The 24,041-nt window shown below is 39.1% G+C and overlaps 1 protein-coding gene across 1 annotated transcript in view; it reads right to left on the bottom strand.

Annotated features, from left to right (window-relative positions):
• Positions 1 to 17,979, bottom strand: part of BUB1 (BUB1 mitotic checkpoint serine/threonine kinase) — a 47,964-nt gene extending 29,985 nt beyond the window's left edge. The window contains exons 1-9 of the mRNA XM_090281749.1: positions 17,872 to 17,979; positions 13,536 to 13,595; positions 13,319 to 13,457; positions 11,933 to 12,129; positions 9,805 to 9,848; positions 9,160 to 9,260; positions 6,922 to 6,974; positions 6,653 to 6,837; positions 3,678 to 3,829 (exon numbers count right to left, since the gene is read on the bottom strand). Coding sequence (XP_090137875.1) covers positions 3,678 to 3,829; positions 6,653 to 6,837; positions 6,922 to 6,974; positions 9,160 to 9,260; positions 9,805 to 9,848; positions 11,933 to 12,129; positions 13,319 to 13,457; positions 13,536 to 13,595; positions 17,872 to 17,897 — 957 coding nt within the window. The 5' untranslated portion in view covers positions 17,898 to 17,979. The remainder of the gene's footprint in view (positions 1 to 3,677; positions 3,830 to 6,652; positions 6,838 to 6,921; positions 6,975 to 9,159; positions 9,261 to 9,804; positions 9,849 to 11,932; positions 12,130 to 13,318; positions 13,458 to 13,535; positions 13,596 to 17,871) is intronic.
• Positions 17,980 to 24,041: the final 6,062 nt, after the last annotated feature.

Below are 24,041 nucleotides of genomic sequence, written 5' to 3'. Positions count from 1 at the left end.
TGACAAAGGTAAATACATAATAAAAGCAGTGGGTCAACCAATATTAAAGCTAGAACAAATGTTAAAAGGCAAAAGTAGAAAGATCATGTGTAAATTAAGGAATACAAATAAGCACACATATGGAAAAGTAAAAATACTGACAAAAATATATACATGGGGGGGGGCGCTGAGTAAAAGTGATAGTGGTTCTAGAATGTGTTCAAACTTAAGTGACCATCAACTTAAAACAGACTGCTATAAACATGGCTTGGAATATACAAAGTGCATCATAACCACAAACCAAAAATCTACATGAGATATATAATAAATAAGGACAAATGAATCTAAGCACAACATTATAGAAAGTGATCAACATACAAGACAGCAAGAGAATAAGAGAAAAACAGGGAACTATAAAAATAATCAGAAAATAAAATGGGAGTAAGTACATATCTGTCAATAATTACTTTAAATGTAAATAGATTAAATGCTCCAATCAAAAGATGAATGGATGAAAACGGTATGGTACATATATACATGGAATTTTAGTTAAAAAAAAAAAAAGAATAAAATCTTATCATTTGCAACAATACAGAGAGACCTACAGGGTATTATGCTAAATGAAATAAGTTAGACAGACAAAGACAAATCCCCTATGATTTCACTTATATGTGGAGTCTAAAAAACAAAGTAAACAAACACAACAGAAACAGACTTAGATACAGAGAACATTTTGATGACTGCCAGATGGGAGGGGGTTTGGGGACTGGATGATAAAGGTAAAGGGATTAAGAAGTATAAACTGGCAGTTACAAAATAATCACAGGGATGTAAAGTAGAGCATGGTGCATATAATTAATAATATTGTATAACTATATATGGTGCCAGGTAGGTGGGTACTAGACTTAATTGGGAGATCACTGTGCAAGTTATGTAAATGTATAACCACTATGCTATATACTTGAAACTAATATAACCTTGAATGTCAACTGTAATTGAAATGTTTTTAAAAAATTTTAAGAAAAAATAAAACTACAAATATTTACTATCTCACAGTTCAGATTCACTAGTCATGATTAAATTATACTCATAAGTCAACAGAATAGTTTAAAATGAACTATATCCTATTTTCATCTACCAAATTATTAGATTAAAAATAACCATAATATTCAACTCTGAAGAAATATTTTGAAAAAAGTAATCAGACTTTTGCTATCAGATTTTAAAATACACAATAAAGCTATGGTTAATGTATAATATGGAATGATCAGGAAGAAACCTATTGCCCAAAACCAAGGTACAGATATCTTAAATCAACAGGAAAGGCTGAGGTGGTCAATAAATGAGTTAGGGACAACTGGCAATCCATTTGGAAAAAATATCCTTATGAGACCCACACAAAAAAGTAAGTTCCATGAAGGGAGGTTTAAAACAGTGGCTTAAACATGTGCTTCATTATTTGCACCCTCCCAAATCCTCACCAACATGACAGTGAAGGAATCCTAACATAAAGAGCAGGTGGGGGAGACTGATCTCTGGAGAAGTTCAGAGATTTATATACATCTCAGTATGGAAGTGAAGGTGAGCAGGGAATGGGAACAAGGCAGTAGTAAGTCAACCCATTATTGTAGGGGCACACCCCACCTGGAAGCAGATTGAGTTTCCTTTCTGGAGAAACTGAATCAAAGGGTTGGTGGTGCTAGGGACCACTCTAGAACTAAAAGACTGAGTGGCCCGCTTCCTGAACAGCAGGACCTCTAGTCCCTTCCTTTGGCTCCCAATGCTAGCAGCCCAAGTATATATTCTAAATTCAAAAGATTCTGCTTTCAGGAATTTATGTGCTAAAGAAAACAGATGCTTCCCAGTGAAGCCTACCAGTCAACAAGGCCCCTGAGGCACCTAGGACTTCTCCATCAGTCTTTTCAGGTGTGTTTTTGGATGATAGTAAAGGTCATCAGATGTGTCAGGATGGTAACCTTTCAATGTGAAGGACAAAGACAGAAACAAATAAATAACATATACAAATGAAAAATAAAGGATAAAATGACATAACAAATAAAAGAATTTAAAGGAGGGTAACAAAAGTTATGGAAATCTCACATAAAGTTAGGAGGGAAAAGTACAAAGATAGAAAACAGGAGAAAAAGAGTTAAGATTCCCACTTCTGGGAATGTATCTGAAGAAATCCAAAACACTATTTCAAAAAAACATAAGCACCCCATGCTCACTGCACCGTTATTTACAATCAGCAAGATATGGAAACAGCCCAAGTGTCCATCAGTAGACAAGTGGATAAAATAACCGTGGGACATTTAGACAATGGATGTAAAAAAGAAGAAAATTTAACCCTTTGTGAGAGTATGAATGAACCTGGAGAATGTTATGTTAAGTGAAATAAGCCAGGCAGAGAAAGACAAACACCATATGATTTCACCTACATGTGGAATTTAATGAACAACTTAACAAGCAAGACAGATTCAGACTCATGGATATAGAGCAGGATGACAGCTACTGAGGAACAAGGTTAGAGGGTGGAGGGATCGAATCGAGCAAAAGGGAAAAAGGACTCATGGACATGGACAACAATGTGGTGACTGCAAGGGGAGGGGGTACGGGGGGGTTAAATGTAATGGAAAAAATATAATAAAAAATTTAAAAAATATATTAGAGGATCAGTCTGAGATAGCCTACTATCAAATATGATTATTAAAAAAATAGAGATTGTGGAGAATATGTGTGGGAAAGAAATAGTAAAAAAAGAAGAAAATTCCACAAAAGTACAGGATGAATACGTTCAAGTACTGAATGTAATGGGTGGAAAGCACATCATCATCATGTCACAACACTGGGGAAACACAACCTCACACAGTTAGAGAACAGAGGTGCATTTTGAGGAACCAGAAATCAGCATACCTCCCCACTTCTCAACACTGATAGGGAAGCCAAGACAGGGAAGCAGTGGCTTCTAGGAATATGAGGAAAAATGACGACTTACTTTCCAGAAAATCATTCAAATTATCACCCAGTGTGAGGATAGAATAAAGATACTTTTATATGTGACAGAGATCTTAAAAAATTAACCCTCATATATGCTTTTCTACAGAAAACTCTTGGAGACTGTGTGCCACCAAAATGGAGATGTTAAGGAGCAATGGCGATACGGGACCAGAAAACAAACAGGGATACACCACAGAAAAGGACCAAGGGACGGACAGCAGCCTCAGGTCAGTCTAGACGATGAAGAGAGAAGGCTCTGGGGCATATGTGGCCAAGCAAAGTAAAACTAAGAGTGTATCTGATGTATTTGAACATAATGAACATTTGAACGTAACTGAAGAGTTTCTTCAGTGAGTGTGGGGATACATAACTGGTAAGTACCAAGAAAATATAGCAAAAGAAAATGATATAATTCTTTTAACAAATCATGCAAAGGAGGAAATCCAAATAAGAAAAACACAAAACAATCCAACAGAAACATAAATATATAAATACTGGGTGTGGCAAAAGTAGGTTTCCAGTTTTGAGTATACATAAGTTCATTCTTGTATTATTAATTAGTATATGAAGCTTTTGCCACACCCTATAAACATAAATATATAAACATGCACATACACATTTAACATAAGAATTAACTTTTAAAAGGGCAGAGAAGGCAGCAAATCAATGGCATGGGAAGCGTCAATGAAGCGCACACACACCTCAGGGCTCTCCTGAAAAGCAGGCAGGCTCTCCTGGGATGTCTCCACCACTTGATGCAACTTCTTATAAAGTTCATCCATTTTCTCCTTCAATAGTTGTTCTTCAAAAGCATTTGCTTCTTTCCTTTTCATATAATTTCTGTCTTCATTTACTTTAGGAAAGATGAAAAATGGTTTGCCTGCAAAGTTTAAATTCAAGCCATAGGACTGCAATGCTTTTACTAGTCTTTTCCATATGTATTAAATAATCAGAACTGAATCATGCATTACCTCTATTTTGCTATTTACTTAAATTAAGGTATAATTGACACATAACTATTAGTTTCAGGTGTATAACATGATGCTATATTTAAATATGTTGTGAAAGAATCCAAGTTCAACATCTGTTACCATATATTGTTACAAAAAATTTTTTTCCTTGTGATGAGGACTTTTAAGATCTACTCACTTAGCAACTTGCAAACATACAAGTTTATTAACTATAGTCATCATGCTGTACATTATACTATATCCCCATGACTTATTTATAACTGAAGTTTGTACCTTTTCACTCCCTTTACCCATTTTATTCAACTCCCATCCCTGAAACCACCAATCTGTTGCTTGCATCTGTGAGGCGGTGGTTTTTTTTTTTTAATTCCGCATGGAAGTGATATCATACAAGTGGCAAGATTACATTCTTTTTCATGGCTAAATAATATTCTAGAGTGTGTACATCTACACATGTATCAATCAGAACTTCTTTACCCATTCTTGTATTGATGAACCCTTAGATTGTTTCCATATCTTGGGAATTATAAATAATGCTGCAATAAATAATGGGATGCACATTATCTTTTTGAGTTAGTGTTTTCATTTTTGCATAGTGTTTTGTATATTGAGTCTGTATCCTGCAACTTTACTGATTTTGTTTATTAATTCTAACACTTTTTAGATGTTTTTCTGTATACTCATATCATCTGCAAACAGTTGGTAGTTTTACTTTTTCTTTTCCAATTTGGATGCCTTTTGTTTTTCCTATTCAATTGCTGCCCAGGACTTCCAACATTTTGTTGAACAACATTGGTGAGAGTAGATACCCTTGTCTTGTCTCTGATCTTTGAAAACTTTCAGCTTTTCACCATTGAGTATATTAGCTGTGGTCTTTATTATGTTGAGGTACATTTCCTCTATGTCCACGTCATTGCAATTTTTAAGCATAAGTGCATGTTAAATTTTGTCAAAGAATTTTTCTGAATCTATTGAGATGATCATGTGATATTTATCCTTCATTTTCTTAAGTAATATGTCATGTTGATTGATTTGTGGGTGTTGGACCACCTCTGTACTGTTGGAATAAATTCCACTTGACCCCAGTATATGAACCTTTTAATGTACTGTTAAAATCAGTGTGCTAATATTCTGTTGAGAATTTTTATCTCTGTTCATCAGGGGTATTGGCCTGTGATTCTTCTTTTTTTATATCCTCACCGGAGGATTTGTTTATTGATTTTAGAAAGAGAAACATCCATTGGTTGCCTGCAACTTTTTGGTGTATGGGACGATACTCAAACCAAGTGAGCGACCTGACCAGGGCTTGCCTTATGATTCTTTCGTGATGTCCTTGTCTGGTTTTGGTTTCAGCATCATGCTGACCTCATAAGTGTATGAGAATGTTCCCTCTGCTTCTATTTTTTAGAAGAGCTCAAGAAGATTTGGTATTAATTGCTCTGTGAATGGTAGTATTCATCAGTGAAGTTTGGTAGAATTCACCTTTTATTATTATTTTTATCTGTCATTGGCATGGTTACTTTTAAGTTCAGGGTGTGTAGGCCCTGGCTGAGTAGGTCAGTTGGTAGAGTTGTCCTGATACGTCAAGGATGCAGGTTTGACCTGCAGTCAGGGCACATACAAGAATCAACCAAGGAATGCATAAATAAGTGGAACAATAAAATTTGATGTTTCTCTCTCTCAAAATCAATAAGTTTAGAAAAAAGTAAGTTGAGGGCATGTAAATTCCAAGAATTTTACATGCTGATCAACAATAATATCTGGTAATAGCACAGAATGATACTAAACATTTCTAAAACAAACATGACTGGAAATCATTAGAAAATAGAATATTTTTGAAATATAGAAATCTTTAGGTGCTTTCTGAGAAGAAATAAAACTAAAATGCCATGAAGAATCAGTACATCAAGTACATCCCATGTGGTCCCACTTCCAATGACTAGCTAACATAACCATGTCATACACAAATCAAATCGCCAGGCTAAGACTTTACGCCAGTCGCATGTGAGAGAAAAATCCATCTGTGCATGGCACAAAATGGGTCCTCTAAGAGTATCAACTGACTGTTCTCTCAGGTGTCAACCAAATAAATAAGGAACAAAAAAGGAAGTGTGACAGTGACTATACTACAAATAACTGAGATGGTGTAAATCCTGAGTAGAGCAAAGGCTCATTTTCCTCTGAGGACCACATTATTACAGCAAAAAAAGTGCAAATGCTTGTGTTAACATTCAGTTTTCGCAGTGAGGAAACCTTGGCCCACTCTGTAACCAAAAATACATAATATGGCACTTTATCAAAAGACTCCTTCTAAAAGTCTTATTTGTAATAATTTTAGATCTTGAAAAATCTCTTCTCCAAATCTTAACTTAATCCTTTCATAGTACAAATAACTGACCCAGTGATTTAGAGTTGTCATATACAGAAGTTCAGATTCATACAGGTAATGTTTCAAGCTTTAAAATACCTATTGTACTAAACGCCAAAACACTGGTGTAGATATCTACTTTAGTGCTGTTTCCTCTCCACACCCTTCAACAACAATGTTGCCACACTAGCACTAAACAAAGACGTCTAGGTTTCTGACAGGATGAGCTAGAGACGCTTTTTAGATTCTTTCAGCACAATTATCTGTTTAAAAATGTTAGTGACTTAAAAATGAGCATTATTTTAGTGACATAATAACTCAAGTAAGACAACAGTACCCCACTGCTCATGCTTTCTCCGTTGATTGTACTTCTGGGCTCTCAGCTCTTCAAAAGAGAATTCTGACTCTCCACAAATAAGCTTCTCCTTGCAGTACATAACAACCTGCTGGACGTCAGCTCTGGCTGCCAGAGAGGGCTGTGCGGAGTATCCTGATTTAGAAATCATGACCACCCTTTGTTCCCTATAATGGGGAAAATTATATTTTTTACAACACTGTACAAGAGCAGCTCTTGGTGGACACTAAGGAACAGATTAATGTACTTGCATATTTGACTCTTTATCACATGATGAAGATGTTACTTTAGAAACTTCTGAATCCTAAGAAGACAAAAAAAGAAAAAAAAAGAAACATTCACTTATCTGAAAAAATACCATCGCCCAAATTACTTCACAAAACAATATGAAAACTCTTCAAGGACCGCTCCATACCGAACAGATTTCTTTTAAATTATAATTAATACCTGAAGCTTTATTTTGCATTATCAATCTTATGATAACTTCTGCAACTACAAAGTCCAACAGAGCCCTGGCCGGTGTGGCTCAGTTGGCTGAGTGTTGTTCTGCAAAGCAAAAGGTCACAGGTTCAATTCCCAGTCAGGACACATGCCTGGACTGCAGGTTCACTCCCCAGTCAGGAAGCAGACAAGAGTCACTGTATCGATGTTCTCTCACATCGATGTTTCTCTCCTTCCTCCCTCTCTTCCCTTCCCCTCCCAAAATGAAATCTTTAAAGAGTCCAACAGAAAGTGATTTTAAAAATTTCCACTTGGTAGTAGAGAAGAATAAGTATTTATTTCCCTTCAATCCATAGTCTAGAACAGTGGTTCTCAACCTTCCTAATGCTGCGACCCTTTAATACAGTTCCTCATGTTGTGGTGAGTGCCAACCATAAAATTATTTTCGTTGCTACTTCATAACTGTAATTTTGCCACTGTTATGAATCGTAATGTAAATAGCTGATATGCAGGATGTATATTCATTGTTACAAATTGAACATAATTAAAGCATAGTGATTAATCACAAAAACAATATGTAATTATATATGTGTTTTCCGATGGTCTTAGGTGACCCCTGTGAAAGGGTTGTTCGATCCCCAAAGGGGTCGCGACTCACAGGTTGAGAACCACTGGTTTAGGAGCTGGGCCACAGTGCTTAAGTGTTATGGGATTAACATTCCAAAATGCCACATTAAAAAAAAAAAAAAATTAAGATTTTCTTCTGGTACTATTCTAACCTTAGGAGTTCAGTGCTAGCATTTGTTCTCTAAACAAATATTTACTGAACACCTCATACATATCATGTCTTGACCTAGGTCCTGAGAATGTGACCTAAACAAGGCCCATCACTGCTTTCTAAAAACTCAGTAGGGGAGGGGAGGAGTGGGGTATAAAGGGACTAAATGGCAATGAAAGAAAAAAAATACAGTAAAAATTATTAAATAAAAAAAATTATATATATATAATTATATATATATAAAATTATATATATATAATTATATATATATAAAATTATATATATATAAAGAGTAGGAAGCAATGAGGCTGGCATGCATGTGTAGGGTATAAATTGGAATAGTTTGGGTATCTATTAAAATTAGAAATTCATATTCTACTTCTGAGAATGTGTTACATTAATAAAACTCTCCCGTGTGGATTAATTAGAACCACTTCCATTGGATTTAACTTAATGTGATCTCAGCAAACTCTCAGAGAGCAGTTGTACCAGGAAAGGTGCTGAGAAACAAGGCTGAGCAAAGGGAAGATGAGCACCTTTACACATCAATGAGCCATCAGGGCAGAAGAGATCTTGATAGGGCAAAAATCTTGAAAAGGATAAACGATAAATTCAGGTGGAAAGCCGCTTTTCTCCTTTGAGATGGCAGGAAAGGGTGCAGTTACATTTATGGGTCAGTGGCAGAAATTTGACAGCTGTCATCTGATGGCTTCTGCTGTTCTCGTTAAAACAGTATTTTTGCCAGCTCCTGAGGGAGAGGTTAGAGTAATGTCCCAAGACCCAAATTTGAAGAATGTGCAGTTTAAATTCACTATAATTTGGCATTCGAGGGTGAAATGAGAAACAGATACACATAGAACATAAAGAGTGACTGAGAAACTGAAAATGCTGATTGTAGTAGTAGAGCCCAGACTAAGGCTATAGGCACCAATGTTTAAAGCTGAGTTTTTAAAGCAGGGCTCAGGAGCCTGCAGGTGGGTGTGGTCCTATGAGGAGGCAGCCAGCCGAACAAAGGAGAGAAGCTTCTAGGGAGCTTCTCAGCTTATTGACATAGGGGGTTGCAGAATGGGGCTGTCCAGGTGAGATAAATGTAGGACAATGTGGTCAGTAAGTGATTTAAATTTCATATTGGAGGTGAGCAGTGGTAGGTGATGGCAGGCCAGAACACTGCCCCAGACACAGGTAGATGACATGGAAGTCAGTCACCGGATGTGGAAAGCAGTAGATGACTATTCAATACCATTCCCAGTTCACACAAATTTATTATTACCTGATTCTTAGAAACACAGGCTGAGTTATTTCCTGGATTTGATTTTGATGCCATCATTTGGTTTAAAATCTGAGCATTATGCAAAGGTCCTGAGGTTCTAGCTATGGGACAGATGGGGGCCGGGGTGGGGAGGGGGCAACAGAATAGAAACATAGTGTTAAAACCCATATTAAAAATTATTACAAACACATTCTCCCAATCTTTCAATAAGTAGTATTACAAAATAAATAAACCAGCTCATTCAACACTGTCTCACAAAGTGGAACTAAAAGACTTTTTAGATAAGAAATTGATTATATTTCTCTTAAAGCTGCATAAACACATTTGATTCAATTCAAACCAGACTCTAGACTAAGTACTGCCCTCAATTTGGGGCAACTTAAATTTTGTTTTTTTTTTTAAACCCTAAGAATACAATGAAATCACCAAGTTTTTGTTGTGGGTTTGCTCTTTTAAACTGCTAAGAAAAAGCCCCTGATCTCCAGGGTTATTTAGTGGGCTTCATTATGATCAGAGTACCTTCCCCATTATCTAAGACAATACAATTAATAAAACTGGATAAATTTGTTTAAAGGAGAATAAAAGCAGTGCAAATCAGAGACTAAATTATTAATGATTTAGACACTTTAGAAAGCATTATTCTACCTTGAGCTGGCAAATGGGTTCTGGTGGCACGTGTCTGAAATAACCTAAATGACAGTAGAAAGGCATCAATAATTAATTATAAACTCAGTTCAATATATTTTCAAAAAGTAAATACAATAAATAGCTTATTCTAAGCTAGTAAAGACTGAGGTCAAGAGAGAATGCAAAGCTGAATTTTAGAGTTGCTTCAAAATTAAAAAAAAAATTCTGGGATTCTCTTCATACCCATATACTCCTATTAGAAAATTCATCTGTTTATCTAGTCTGTAACAGCATTTCTCGAACGCATATAGCAAAGGCACCCTTCTTCCCTGTGTACCAAGTATGCCAATGTTCTAGCATGGAGTATTTAACCCTCTATACACCTGGAACATAATGTTTGGAAGAGACTACTACTTACAAAGGCAGATACAGAATTATTCATGCTGTGAGAACTTAAATGTTATTTCAAGGCACCTTTGAACATCAACTCAATCTGTCAAGTCATATGCAACATCCACACCTGACATTTTTGGTTGAGTGAGCAAGAGTCCGGTCTGAAGAGACCAAGAGACATATAGCCAAAGGCAAACCAGATGCCAAATCTAATTTACTTTTAATTCAAACAAACCAATAGGTAAAAAAAAAAATCACACTGTGAGGAATGACGGAAAATTAGGTAACAAAGAATTGTTGATAATTTTGTTAGTGAAAATAGTTAAGGTTGTGTAAGAAATCACCTTTTAGAGACGTTTAAGGAAGTGTTTGAGGTAAAATATTTTGCTGTCTTAAATTTGCATTAAATTCTGCATAGAAAAAAAAGTTTAACTGTTAAAATTATTATTAAAAAGAGCATGAAGAGTGTGCAAAGCTGAAAAAATTAGTATATTAAATGCTGGATGCAGTGAGATAAGTTCTCTCATATGCTGCTGAAGAGTGGTCAGCAGAACTCTGGTATAACCTTCCCAGTAAGTAATTTGGTGTTACGTATCACAAGCCTTAAAACTCTTCCTACACCCTTTGACTCAACAGTCTTAATTCTGAGACTCTTTCAGAAGGAACTCGCTAAAAATATAAAATATATCAGGAGATACTTTAATGACAAGGGAAAAAAGACCCTGACACAAAGCTGCATATGTACGTAAAGCACGACTACAACCCTATAACAAGCTAAGTATCAGCTACAATGCCAGGTTTCTTCTGCTTTCGTGTTCTGTATCTTTCAAGTTTCAAAAACAAAGTATATTTAAACACAGAAAAAGTAAAGTCACTGTGCAAACCAAAATTATTCATTAAGATATTATATTGTTCTTTTTAAAGATCGTAAGATTCAACTGGAGAACAGTTAAATTGTGACATAACCCTTAGGCTCTGGCCAGGTAGCTCAGCTAGTTAAATCAGCGATTTTCAACTTTTCAGGTCATGGTTCACATGAACTAAAATTACTAAAATTACTAAAATTTTGTGGCACACCAAGAAATATATTTTTTGCTAATCTAACTAGAAAAAAAAAAGTATAATTTTGATTCATTCACACTAGACAGCTATTGTTGTATTGGCATTGTCATTTTTTTATATGACAATCTAAAGGAAAAGAGGTCAGTGCCCTTGACTAAATAGTCAGGTATTACATGTTTTAAAAATTCTTGCAGCACGCTGGTTGAAAATTGCTGGGTTAGAGCATCATTCCCATACAGTGATTGTGGGTTCAATCACTGGTCAGGGCACATACAAGAATCAACGAATAAATGAATGCATAAATAAGTGGAACAACAAATAGATGTTTCTCTCTCTAGAGTCAATCTTAAAAAACTGTAACATAACTCTGGACAGATTTCACAACCACTTTATAAGCATGTAAAAGTTCATAATTTCTTAACAGCATAGAGCTCAGTATATACAACCAGACATACAGTACAATTTACTGTTAAAATACACAAACACAGAGGCACAGACAGGGGCGGTAGAAAACATATTGGAGGCAAATGCACCAAAATGTTAGCAGTATTATTTCTGGGCAATTTCTTTCCTTTTCACTCTTGTGTATTACCCATTTTCCACAACGAAATGATGACAATAACATTGGCATCAGAGTAAACATTACATTTCAAAGCAGGAAACACCATGCAGAGCTTCATTTTCAAACTACCTATATTGTTGCTGTAGCAGCTCTCCAGGTTCCGCCTGGTTCTGAATTCCTCTCTGAAAAATGGCACTGGCATGTTGCAGCTCTCCTTGGCCCTCCAGATGCTCAGCCCAGGCTATGTACAAAGGAGAGGACAGCATCCCAATCCCATGGTTGTACAGAAACTCAAAAAACTGATGACGATCACTGTTGCACTCAGCCTACAGAAACCCAAAGCAAAGAGACATGAGAACAAAGGAACCTCTAGTCTAGGTCTGGCCCAGACCAACCAGAGCCTTCAAGCTGTCGTCGTCGTCGTCGGCAGCCGTCCGTCTCGAGAGACGATGGTGTAGCTTCTTAAGAGTCTATCTGCACCGCCGAGAATGGCTGTGCAGTCCAACTCGGGAGTGACACGGTATCTGTCTCCTCCCGTGTTGAATCGACATCTTGTGATGACGCTGGAGTGTCCTCTCCAGTGAAGCTGAAGCTACAGAGCCTGGGCAGGGTGATATGGAGGGTCTGCTGTTGCCCATGCAGCAGACCCCCCCTCTCTTCGCAGCTGAAGGGTCCAAGGGAAAGACGGAGTCAATACAGCTTGGCTTCAGGTGCGCCGCAGGAGTTGCCGGTGTTGACTACAACGTCAAACCGCCTTAGGGACTCCGGCTCCGGATTTTCTGTCGGGGTTTACTCCCTTAGCCTTTCCCCTGAAGAGGTATGCCGCAAGGCAGCGGAGGTTTTTTGGAGTCAGAGTTTTCCTTCTCTGAAGTGCCCTGACTGGAAGATCGAACCAGCGACACTTAGCTGTACTGCTTAGGAAAAAGCCCTTGTGGTTCTGATGACAAACGTAAAAGTCAAGCTCATTACTTTCTTTGACATTTATGTCACCCCATGGGGTGACTCTATCCTAGTATTTTGTCATTTAGTGAACCAATCCATGTTTATTCTAGTCATTGCATTTATGACTATCACTAGAATTCATGTCCCCAAGCCTTTATTTCAAGTTTGAAGAGACCCATCCTTTTAAAGCCTAACCTGAGGTACCCTTCTCCTTTTAGTACTAAATTTAGTTTCTGAGAGCTCATATTTTCTTAATTATTTGCAATGAATATAATTTATTCTCAGGAACCTTTCCCCAAACACACTTCCAAAAAACCTTCTTTTAATTGGTTTCTACTTGTGTTGTAACATTTACAGACCTGATATAGAGAAAGAGGGTTTTAAAATTAAATCACTGACTCCACAATACAGAAGCCAAAAGGTTCTAAATCACACATCTCTGGCCATAGAACTTTTAAAATTCATGACTGAAAACATAAGGAATTAAAAGACAGTCTAAAACAATCTTAATATCTGGGGGAAAAAGCAAAAGTACATGATTATGGATTTGATTATACCTGAAAGTATACTTACAAATTTTAAACAATAACTGATGAATCTTGGGTCATTGTGGTATCTCTTCTTATCTAAAAATTCCTTCATTAAACGTTCTAATAGAGTTGTCAAGTATTCTTTATTTTCGGGAAAATTATCTTCTACCCACTGCATATAACTAGAAAAATATGGACAATATTTATTTTCTAGGCAATATATAGTTTGTTTAAAGGAAAGAAATGAATGAAATGCTAACCTTTCCCATTCACCAAGTGGGTCACTGCCCTTGTAGTTCTGCATGTGGGCTTCAAACATTCTAGAAAAGAGAAAAACAGGCACATGGGATACTAGAGATAATTCCTAAGAGCAAAAAAGACTGTATTTTATTTTAGCCCTACAAGAACACAGCTGGAAGTGAGCTGTACCCCCACTGTCACCACCACCACCACGAGGCAATGCCCACAAGTTTGCTGCCTCCCCTCCTAATGGTGGGACCCAGATGTTGCAATGACTCAGTCCCTCTCCTTCCCTTGCTGCTCAGGGGCATGGATGAGTCTGGATGGACAGAGACTTAAAGAGGGCTTGCCCCACCAACAGGCATGTGGATAAAAAAGTTGAGGTGTATATATATATATATATATATATATATATACAATGGACTCAGCCATAAAAAAATATATATATCTTACCATTTGCGACAACATGGATGGATCTAGATGGTATTATGCTAAGTAAAATTAAATCAAAGACAAATACCAAATGATATCACTTATATGTGGAATCTGAAAAGCAAGATAAATGAACAAACAAAATAAAAACAGACTCAAAGGTACAGAGAACAGACTGATGGATACCAGAGGGAAGGGGAGTTGGGAGGCTAGGTGAAAAATGGGAAGGGATTAAGATGTACTAATTGGTAGTTATAAAATAGTCCTGGGAATGTAGAGTACAGCATAGGGAATATAGCCAATAATATCGGTAATAACTTTGTATGGTGCCAGATGGGTACTTGACATACTGGGGAGACCACTTTGTAAAGTATGATTGTGTAACCACTATGCTGTACACCTGAAACAAATACAAAATGATATTAAATGTAAACTGTAATTGAAAAATAAAATAAAAATAATATAGAGAGCTTGTGAGTAGGTGCGAGAGGGTTTCCAGAACATCTGCTTCCCTGCCTCAGTGGAACACACTGTCCTGAGGAGGAATACAGGATGGCAATGCTCATAAATTAATGACTCTAGCTCCTAGAGAACCCTGCTTGTCCCTACTTCTGCATACCCAACTACAACATCCAAAATACTGAACCAACCAGGCAAAGCAACCTCTCCACAGCCACTCAGCTACCAGTGTGGTAAACAAACAAAAGATACCTGTAAGATGATGTCAGGTCACATGAAGCACTTAGTGGGAAAAAGCAGTAGAAGGGGTAAGACTGTGATGAGACTTCCCATTTTTAGATAGTGGTCACGGAAGGCCTGTCTCTCTTGAGGGGTGGTGCTTAATCACTGCCAGGGAGCCATGCTGTGCTAGGAGAAGGGTGAGGGTGACTCCATCTAATTTGAGCTTTAAAATGTCCATTCGGTCTCTCCAGGTAGAAAAGGTGGTGGGAATTGAGTATATAAGTGGGAAACCAGTTGGAAAGCTACATCAGAGTCCCAGTGACAAGGTATGAATTGGACCAGGAGGGAACAATGAAAATGTGGAATTTGGAGTGTTTTTGGAGAAAGAAATAATGGGACTTAGTGATGCGATTGCATACTGGGTGTGAGGGGGAGTCAAGCTAAGGAAGACTTCAATGTTTGCTATCAGAGAAATTACATGACTTTTGGTTAAAAAAGATTGATAAACAATAGTTCTAGCTATATATCATCTCAGTATGCAAATGAAATCAGTGTTTCCTATGACTCAAAATCCAGAGAAGCCACAAAGAAAAGCTAGTTAAAGTCAGTTACATATAAATACAAAACTACATTTCTGTTACACAAAAATTTTAACTTCCATGGCTAAAAGTCTTTTTATTACAAAACTTTTTATCAGGCAATTGCTAGCAAAAAAAGATGACCTTTGGGTACAGGGTCTAAACTATCAGCAACATGACTAGATAGAAAAGACAAGTCCTCCCTCCCTGAGTTCTGCAAGTATTTTTATACACCAAATAAGGGGAGAAAGAGCTCAGCAATTGTGAAAGGGTTTCCATTAGCTATAGACAAAGCGGACAGGAATAAGCACAAATTAAGTTAGTTCTGGGATGGGAACAGCAGAATCTGTAAAGCCCCTGTGTAAAGAAGCAGCTGAGGTTCCTAGGGTTCCAAGGCACCTGGCTAGTCTTTCTTTTTAGATAATTTCATAAATAGCTAAATTATAAAAGTTAATAATTCCAACATAAACTAAGGAGTGTGAGAAGTCTTTCATTGGTTTTGCTTGTAGCTGTTAACTTATTAACCCCCATTTTGTTTCTTTCTTCTACCCTCCAGCCTGCTGTACTTTAATGCAGGACATCTCAGGTTTTTATCCTTGTCATGACAAATGAACAAAATACTAAGCACAGTTAAAAGAGAAATGATTAACTGGAATAACAGAGCTTACAGAAATTGAAAGAAAAAAAAAATCAACCCAATTTAAAAAATGAACACAGGCATTCCACAGAAAATTACTTAACCACCCTCATAAGAGAAGTTCACTTCATTGAGGTACAATTTCTCATCCACCAGGATGGCAAAAATGTGCCAACAGTGTCTAGGTGAAGCAATGGAAACAGGAAGCCTCACATCTTGCTTGCAGGTGAGAGCGCTCTCAATCCTGCTAAGGTAATTGGTAATATCTACCAAAATTACAGATGAATTTACGTTTTGATTTAGTAAACCCACTTCTGGAAATCTAGAAGACAGCTACATCTGTGTATGTGCACAATGCCACAGGTACTAGATTTTTCACTGCTCCACAATTTGTAATAGCAAGAGGCTGTCAACAACCAAGTATCTACCAATTGGGGACCTTTAAGATCAATTACAGTACATGAAATATTATGCAGCTGTAAAAAAAGAATGAAATACAGCTCTACGTATAGGTAGAGAAATCTCCAAGGACAGAGTTAAGTTAAAAAAACAAAACAAAACCGGGTATCCCTGGCTGGTGTGGCTCAGTGGCTTGAGTGCTTGGCCTGTGAACCAAAAGGTTGGTTCGATTCCTGGTCAGGGCACATGCCTGGGTTGCAGGCCAGGTCCCCAGTTGGGGGCGAGCAAGAGGCAACTGATCCATGTATCTCTCGGACATCCATGTTTCTCTCCCTCTTTCTCCCTTCTTTCCCCTCTCTCTAAAAATAAGTAAACATGTTTAAAAAGTATAATATACTCTGCTACATTCTATGTGAAATAAAGGTAGGGATCGCACACACACATAGATATATTAATATATTATTTAAATATAAACATTTATATTTGCAAAGAAACACTTTAAAAATAAACTAGAAAAATGGTTAAGTACGAGATGGGGAGAGTAGACAGTGAATACTTTGTAATTATATAAATGCTATTTTTTAAAATTAAAAATTGTTTCTAAATTTTGAATCTCTTTCTCATGCCTCATAGTAGATAAATCCCTACAATGTCAGACCCAAGGTAAACACTTTCATGTTGTGATACCAAACCCATTTCCCTGGAAACATGGCCAAGTACATACACTTTATACTAAAACATCCAGTTCATTAGAGCAAATCAGTTTTCAGAAAGTCTAAATGCCCGAAATACCCGATTTTTCCTTTAAAAGAGGGAAAAACAAGCTTCTGAAAGTGAAATCCTTGGCTGGCTAGATTGAAGGCTAAAGTAAAAGTCTTAAGAGAAAATAATTTTTGTTTTGATTGTACTTAACGACCTCAATCTTCTGATCCCAGAGAGTAAGATCCCCCTGGTGCTGACAAAACCCATTAGCTTTACTTCCTGTCACATAGGTTTAACTTTTAAGTGCTTTTGATACCGTCGGGATAAATCGCCTAAGTCATAGAGCAAAGGCGTGATAATTTTTAAAACTGTTATCAGATTGACATCAATAACGATAAGAGCATTTTCCGCCCCTTAAAGTACACGTTATTCAAAGACTTTTAAAAGTTGACTGTGGGGTGATGGGTAAGAGCTATTTTAAGATCTTCCCCGTCTATTTTTTTGTTTGTTTGTTTGCTTGTTTTTTTAATGAGTGGCCTTGAAAGTTCCTCAGTAAACCTACACGCAGGTCAAGGTTTTGGTTGAATTGGGTTTTTGTTCCCCAGGGGCGCATGCCCAGAACGAGCTCCTCACGGAGGCTAAGGTGGGCTCTGAGGTCCTCACAATCGTCCAAATCCCCTCAAAACTGCCACAGCGGTCGCAGCCCACCCATTTGCCGGGGTTTGGGTGCAGAGCGCCGGACACACAGCGGAAGTCGTTCCACGACTCCCGAGGCGCCCACAGCCTGAACGGGAGACGGTTGGGTGAAACAACGGCCAAAGAAAGGAGTGGGAGGGACAGAGGTGACCGGACCCGGAGGGCTGGGACCTGCAGACCCCAGCCCCCGCCCGCCCAGCCACCCACCGACCAGACCGGACCCACACTCACTGGAAGACATTTTCCGGCTCGTCCATGGCGAAAGCAGGAGACTGCACTGGCCTCAACAGCACCGCAAGGTAAGAACCGCCGTCGATTCGAATCTTCGGCGCAGCCGCAGTCGCTGCCACGAACGTTTGCCAGGGACCTGGCCATTGGTTCTGGCTGCAGTAGGGTTAGGCAATCGCCGGAGCCGTTGCCGGGAGACTAAGTCCCGCCCTCCCGCGGAGCGCAGCTCCTCCCACTTTGCGCTGCAACAGTTGAACCGGAAGTTCCGGCTGGCTTGTGGGACAGGGTTACGGGTAACCGCGCGGCTTGCCTCGTCTATCTTAGCTCCGGCTTCGGGAGTGGATATTTTTCTAGCGGTCCGGGTTTCAGCAGGATTCCCCAGGGATCACCTCAGTGAAGGCACTGTGGGAAACAAATACCTAACCTGAAACTACCACTACCAACCCCCAATCTGGCGGAAAAATGGGGCCTCGGCCCCTAAGCCTGAAAGTGGTGCCTCTTCTAATCCTTCGCTCAAATTTATGAACCAGAATCACAATGCCTGGTTCATGGAAAGAAAGAAGATACGTCTGGTCTAGACCCTAAAGTTGTTTGAGGCCGTGGAACCCGGGGGATAGGACATGGGCACGTGGGGGGAACCCAGCACTTCTCAAGAGCATGCACCCCACTTCCTGCAGCTTTCTGTTCAGCCTCCTCTGCTGTAATAAAGGAAAGCAGATGCTAGCTTATGCTGGGAAAGTTTAGTCCCACCACCTATAATGCAGTGGCAAAGAGGGCGTGATTCATTAACCATCCAGGAAAAAAAACCTTCGTGGTTTTTGGCTTAGTGACTGCAGCACCAGGGCAGGTTGGTGGGCACTTCCAGGTCGGATATACTGTACTAGGCATAGAGGTACGCTCGGAGACTTCTGGGCTTGAGTGAACGGATCTGACTGATATGAAAAAGGCTGTGGATATCCTGGAATGCCAGCTTTCAACATCTTTTGTGGAACTAGGAGCTCTGGAAGTTCTCAGGAAGTATAAAAAAAATAGAGACTTCTTTGTAAAGGAGGCCAGATGTTCAAGAAGTAATCTGCTGATGCTTCCTACCCAAGAGTTGGTGGGAAGAGTCTGCCTAGTACTCCCTGCCCTTACTCTTTAATAATTTCCTCTTCTATCTCTCAAGGTTGTTTTAAGAACCACTTGACGATGCAAGTAAATTATTAAAGGGCTAGTCACGTGATTATTCCTTATAGAGAGGCTGTATGGATGTTTTCTCTCTTAGGGCTCTTAAATACCTAAAATAATAATGATGATGATGATAATTAGCAGCTTCTAGGAATACTAATGGTCTCAGAGTCCACAGTTTCTTCCAGGATGTTGTTCAGTTGGGTCTACACAAACATCTGAGTTGTGGGGCTTATTGCTCAGAGGATGCTCACTCTTTAGATTAGGGTTCGGTTCTGCCAACCCTCACAGGAGTTAACATTTTTAGTCCTACCAACTCGAGGTTTCAACCCATGCTTGATAATGCCTCAGTCATCAATTAGGAAATGTTAATCGAACATCCATCACATACTAGGTATTACTAGATTTATATCTATTACAGCCTTGTCTAACTCAAAAGATCCTGTCCCTGTGAAACTAGTGGTTTTATCTGGAAGATGAAGAAACAGTCATAGAAAATTGTCTAAAGGTGTTATATATGAGTATGTGTATTAAATGCTAAATGAGCATTCATACTATCTGCTAGGGGAGTCCAGAGGAGGGAAGGGAAATGGGGCCTGTTGGTCAGGTAGAGCTTCATGAGGAAGGGAGGTGTTGAATTGGGTCCTGTAGTGGAATGGATATGGGCTGGGGAGAGCCTGGGACAGGTCAATCCTTGTGTATATTAGAGTTACTGAGGGAGATCACCCTTGACTCTTGTTAATGAGCAATGGAGGTTCTTTTCAAAAGATTGGTTTGATATTTTGATTTCAAATTTTAAAGGCTAGAAGTTTGTAGTTGATCATGGTCATAACTAGGTCTTTTTAGAGCAAACTGTTTTGGTCATAGGACTTCATGAAAGTTACACTCACTCTATCTTGTTTTCTAAAAGCCACTAACCCCTTACTGTGTAGCCCAGTTGGTTAGAGTGTTGTCCAGAGATGCCAAAGTTGAGTGTCCGATCCCCAGTCAGGACACATAGAAGAAGAATCAACCAATGAATGCATCAATAAGTGGAACAACAAATTGATGTTTGTTTCTCCCTCTCTCTCTAAAATCAATCAATAAAAAAAATTTAAATACTAAAAGCCACAAAACGTTGCCCTCTTTCACATTTGCTACTAGGGATTCCTCAGGCTTGTTTATGGAGTGGGTATTCTGGGTAGCTCTTCCACACTGCCCCTTAAAAAAAAGACACAGGGACCCCTTGTAAAGCCCTGATGCCAATCACTATGGGTGTATCTAGGAGTCATAAAAATAAGTACTAGAGTTGTGAACAGTGAATAGAAACGGACGTATTTCTAGAAATAATTTTCTGGCTTACTCAATGACTTCTCTTGGTCCTTACTTATGGAAGGTCTTCTTTGTCATTATTCTTATTCTAATGGAGAATTACAATGACTCATCTATGTAATGTGTTCATATTAATGTTCCTATTAGTTTAATTAACTTGGTGGTATTCAGGGTTTATTGGGAACAGGAAGAGAGGTGGGCAGTAGAGGCAGACGACAGTAATTTGCAGATTATAAACTGGATCTGGAAATAGAAAGAATGGAAGGTAAAGTAGGGAATCATATCTTGAAGACACAGTGACATCTTCAATATGTCAGGAAAAGAAAAGGAAAGATAGTTTGGGGGCCTAGGAGAATTGACAGAAACAGGCCTTTGAAGCTGGAGAAGGCTGCTACTTTGTTTTTAGATGTGTGGAATTGGATGGGTTACCAAACATTTGTCCTTGTACAGAGCAAGACAATGGAAGAAAGACAGAGACAGGAGGGTTCAAAGGTTATATGAAGGAGCTATTGAAGGAAGTTTAGCATGCTGTTTTTTTTTTTTTTTCTAAGCACTTCACGTTATCTCTCCATGTCAGGGATAAATGAAGAAATTCCAAACAGTTTGATGAAGAAATAGGTTGATACTTTGATGAAGAAAATCTGTAGACTCTCAAATGCTGGCAATTTTCACAAATCAATATAAATGCTGGCAAAATTGCTGTTTCTTAAAAGATGCTAATTGGAAGCTTGTGCCCTTACAGCAGTTCAGCTTCTGTCTGTTCTAACCCTCCTCTTCTATGCCTCCATCTTGACTGAAAGGCACAGCATCATAATTTCATAAGCTTATTGAACAAGGAAAAGCAGGCCATATCAGGGGACATGAGCTCAATCTTAACTTCCCAAGAAGCAGCAAATGGGCAAGTGGCTTCAACTCTTAATCTGGGTGTCAGTTCCCTGTTCTTTAAAATGAAAACAGCAACATCTCTTCTTGTCTTCATAACGCTTCTGTGACTTACACTGTCTTATAACATCATGAGGTCCTCCACTCAGTTCCTGAGATCTCTTGTTTTGTCACATGATATCAAAGTTAGTGTTGTATTTAGAATAGGAAAATTATTATTTTCTTTAGGTTCTTCCTATTTGAAATAAGCAAATAATCACAGATGGACAGGTATCTTTTTTTCCTAGGAAATTTAGAGCAATTTACAATAGAAGTATTAAATGTGTTACTGAAACCTCATATAAGATTGAACATTTCTTAGAATCAATACAGAAAGCTGATGAGTAATTTAGGGGACGATGAAATATTAAAAGTAAAGTTGATATGTAGACGGGGATATATAAAGCCCCATCTTAGGAAACTTTGTTCACCTGAGACTGTGTTGTGACTTCAGAAGATGCCCATGTGGTCAAAACCCAGTATCTACTCTGTATCATTGCAGACTGGGAAGAAGGATGGGGCTGTGGGAGGATCCCAGCACCCTGCACCCAACAGCCTCCCAGGAAGTTTTGAAAGAATGTTCAGTTGTGCATGCTGTCCTGACATTGTATAAAGGACCCAAGTGACACCTAGATATTATTTCCATCTGGGGCATGTTTCTAGAGACCAGAGGCCTTACATTTTTCCCTTTCCTTGTCTTTCCTTATTGGAGGCAACTCAATTCTTCATAAGCTTAGTCTTGCACCCTGAGCACTGACGAATGGCTGCCTATATTCTCTCCAAATTGGCCTGCCTTAGCTTGCGCACCTCCTCAGACTTTACCTTTCTCGTCAGCTACAGAGTCTTCCTTCAGCTCTGGCTCTGGAACATTGGTTGAGTCCTTCCATTGCTGTGCTTCAAGGGGGCCAGGATGTTGACTTAGCAGACAGAGTCTGCAAAACAGCAATTATAAATATGTTTAAAGAACTAAAGGAAACCATTAAAGGAAGGTGTGATAATGATGACTCATTAAATAGAGACTCTCACTAAAAAGGTAGAATTTTAAAGGAGGACCAAATGGGAATTCTGTAGTTGAAAAGTACGATAACTGCAATGAAAGATTCATTAGAGGGACTCAACTGTTAAGTTGGCAGAAGAAGAAATGAGTGAATTCATAGAGCAATAGAGATTACAGAAGCTGAGGAACAGAAATTAAAAAAGAAAAATGAACACAGCCTCAGAGAAATGTGAGTTATCATTAGTACACCAATATACACATTATGGGGGTAGCAGAAGGAAAAGAGAAAAAAGGAGGACAGAAGAAATATTCCAAGAAGTAATGGCAAAAAAATGACTACAGTGAATGCCTCAGCAGATACTCAGAGTGATAGACCAGGCATTTTCCTACCATCGTCCAAATGATGGGATCAACTGAGAAATGGGAGCTGAGAGACCAGCTTCCTGGGAGGTGGGACTTCCAGTGCTAAGATTGGGACTCCTAAAGAACTCAGACTGGGGAGTAGTGGGACGCATGGAAACACTATAAAGCAGCTTCCTAAATCATCCATTTCCCTCATGGAACCTCAGCACAGTGGCCATACTATTCCATTAGAGGCCACGCCCTGCTGTGTCATCTGAAAAGGTGGGACTGATGGGACAAGCTCCATGGGGCTCCTGGCTCTGACAGTTCATGGTACTGTGATTTCTACAAAACTCTCTGAAGTCCCCTGTGAACAGTCCATGCCTCACCATAGAACCTAGAGTCCCAGACTATGATGTTTATGCCCAAGGCGTCCATAAAAGCAATGTACATAAAGTTTTCCAGGCCCCAGGCCACTTCCAACTGGGTGAAGTGATGTAGGACAGGACTTATAACTTTGTGAGCTGAGGCCTTGGTCCTCTGACACAGTGAGTGAACCCTGTGCCCCTGGGTAAATCAGTTAACATTGCTGGTTACTCACTCATCTGCAGAAGAAGCTTGAAGAACCTTGCCTGCCTGACACACACGGCCATGCCAAGATGAAGAGTCACTGTGTGTGGGACAGCTCTCTAAGTGTCCTAGCTGAGGGCCTGCCTCCTCCACAGGGTCAGATGTCCAGATGCAGTACAGAGTGAAGACAGCAGCAGTTCAAGGTCTCATGCTTCTATGGAGGGCCTAGGACTGACTGCAGAGTGGCCATCAGGCACAAGCCCAGATGCCGTCCCCAGTCATTGAGGAGGTCTTCTCAGAGGCCTGTGACTGTGCATTCCCTCCTTCCTCTGAGGTCCAGTTGTGGACACCCTTGCTCTTTCCCCATCCTTTTTCTGCCTGATGGAAGAGTTAGGTCTGCCCTAAGAACTGGGCTGCTGTGCAGAGAGGAGCAGGAGAAGAGAGGCGGTGAGGGGCAGGAAGAGGAAGAGGAGGAGATGGAGAGGGGGCATAGGAGGGAGAGAGAGGGAAAGGAAGGATGAGGAGGGAAAAGGAGAGGAGGAGGGGAGGGGACAGGGAGTGCTGGTGGACTTCTGACACTAGCCATATTCCTGCCCTTCCCCAATTAGGATGTCCAAGCCTTCCTTAAATTTTGTGAACCAATACATTTGCATTTTGCTGAAGAGAGTTCAAATTGGTTTTAATTATTTATAACTGAGAAAGTCCTGGCTAATGTGGATAGTCAAGGGAAGCCACATTTTATTTTTTCTCCTTCTCTCTCTCCTACTCTGGCTGCCTACAAGTGTCACATTTCTCTGTGCATTGGTGCAGGTGTAGCAAGGGAACAGAGTGGTCCTTGTCACTTCTCAGGCACCTTTGCATGAAG

Source organism: Furipterus horrens, unplaced genomic scaffold (assembly GCF_987537825.1).
Source record: "Furipterus horrens unplaced genomic scaffold, mFurHor1.1.pri manual_scaffold_6, whole genome shotgun sequence".
Lineage (NCBI taxonomy): Eukaryota > Metazoa > Chordata > Mammalia > Chiroptera > Furipteridae > Furipterus > Furipterus horrens.
Note: the sequence above shows the minus strand (reverse complement) of the source record. Positions and strands in the feature narration are given on the sequence as shown.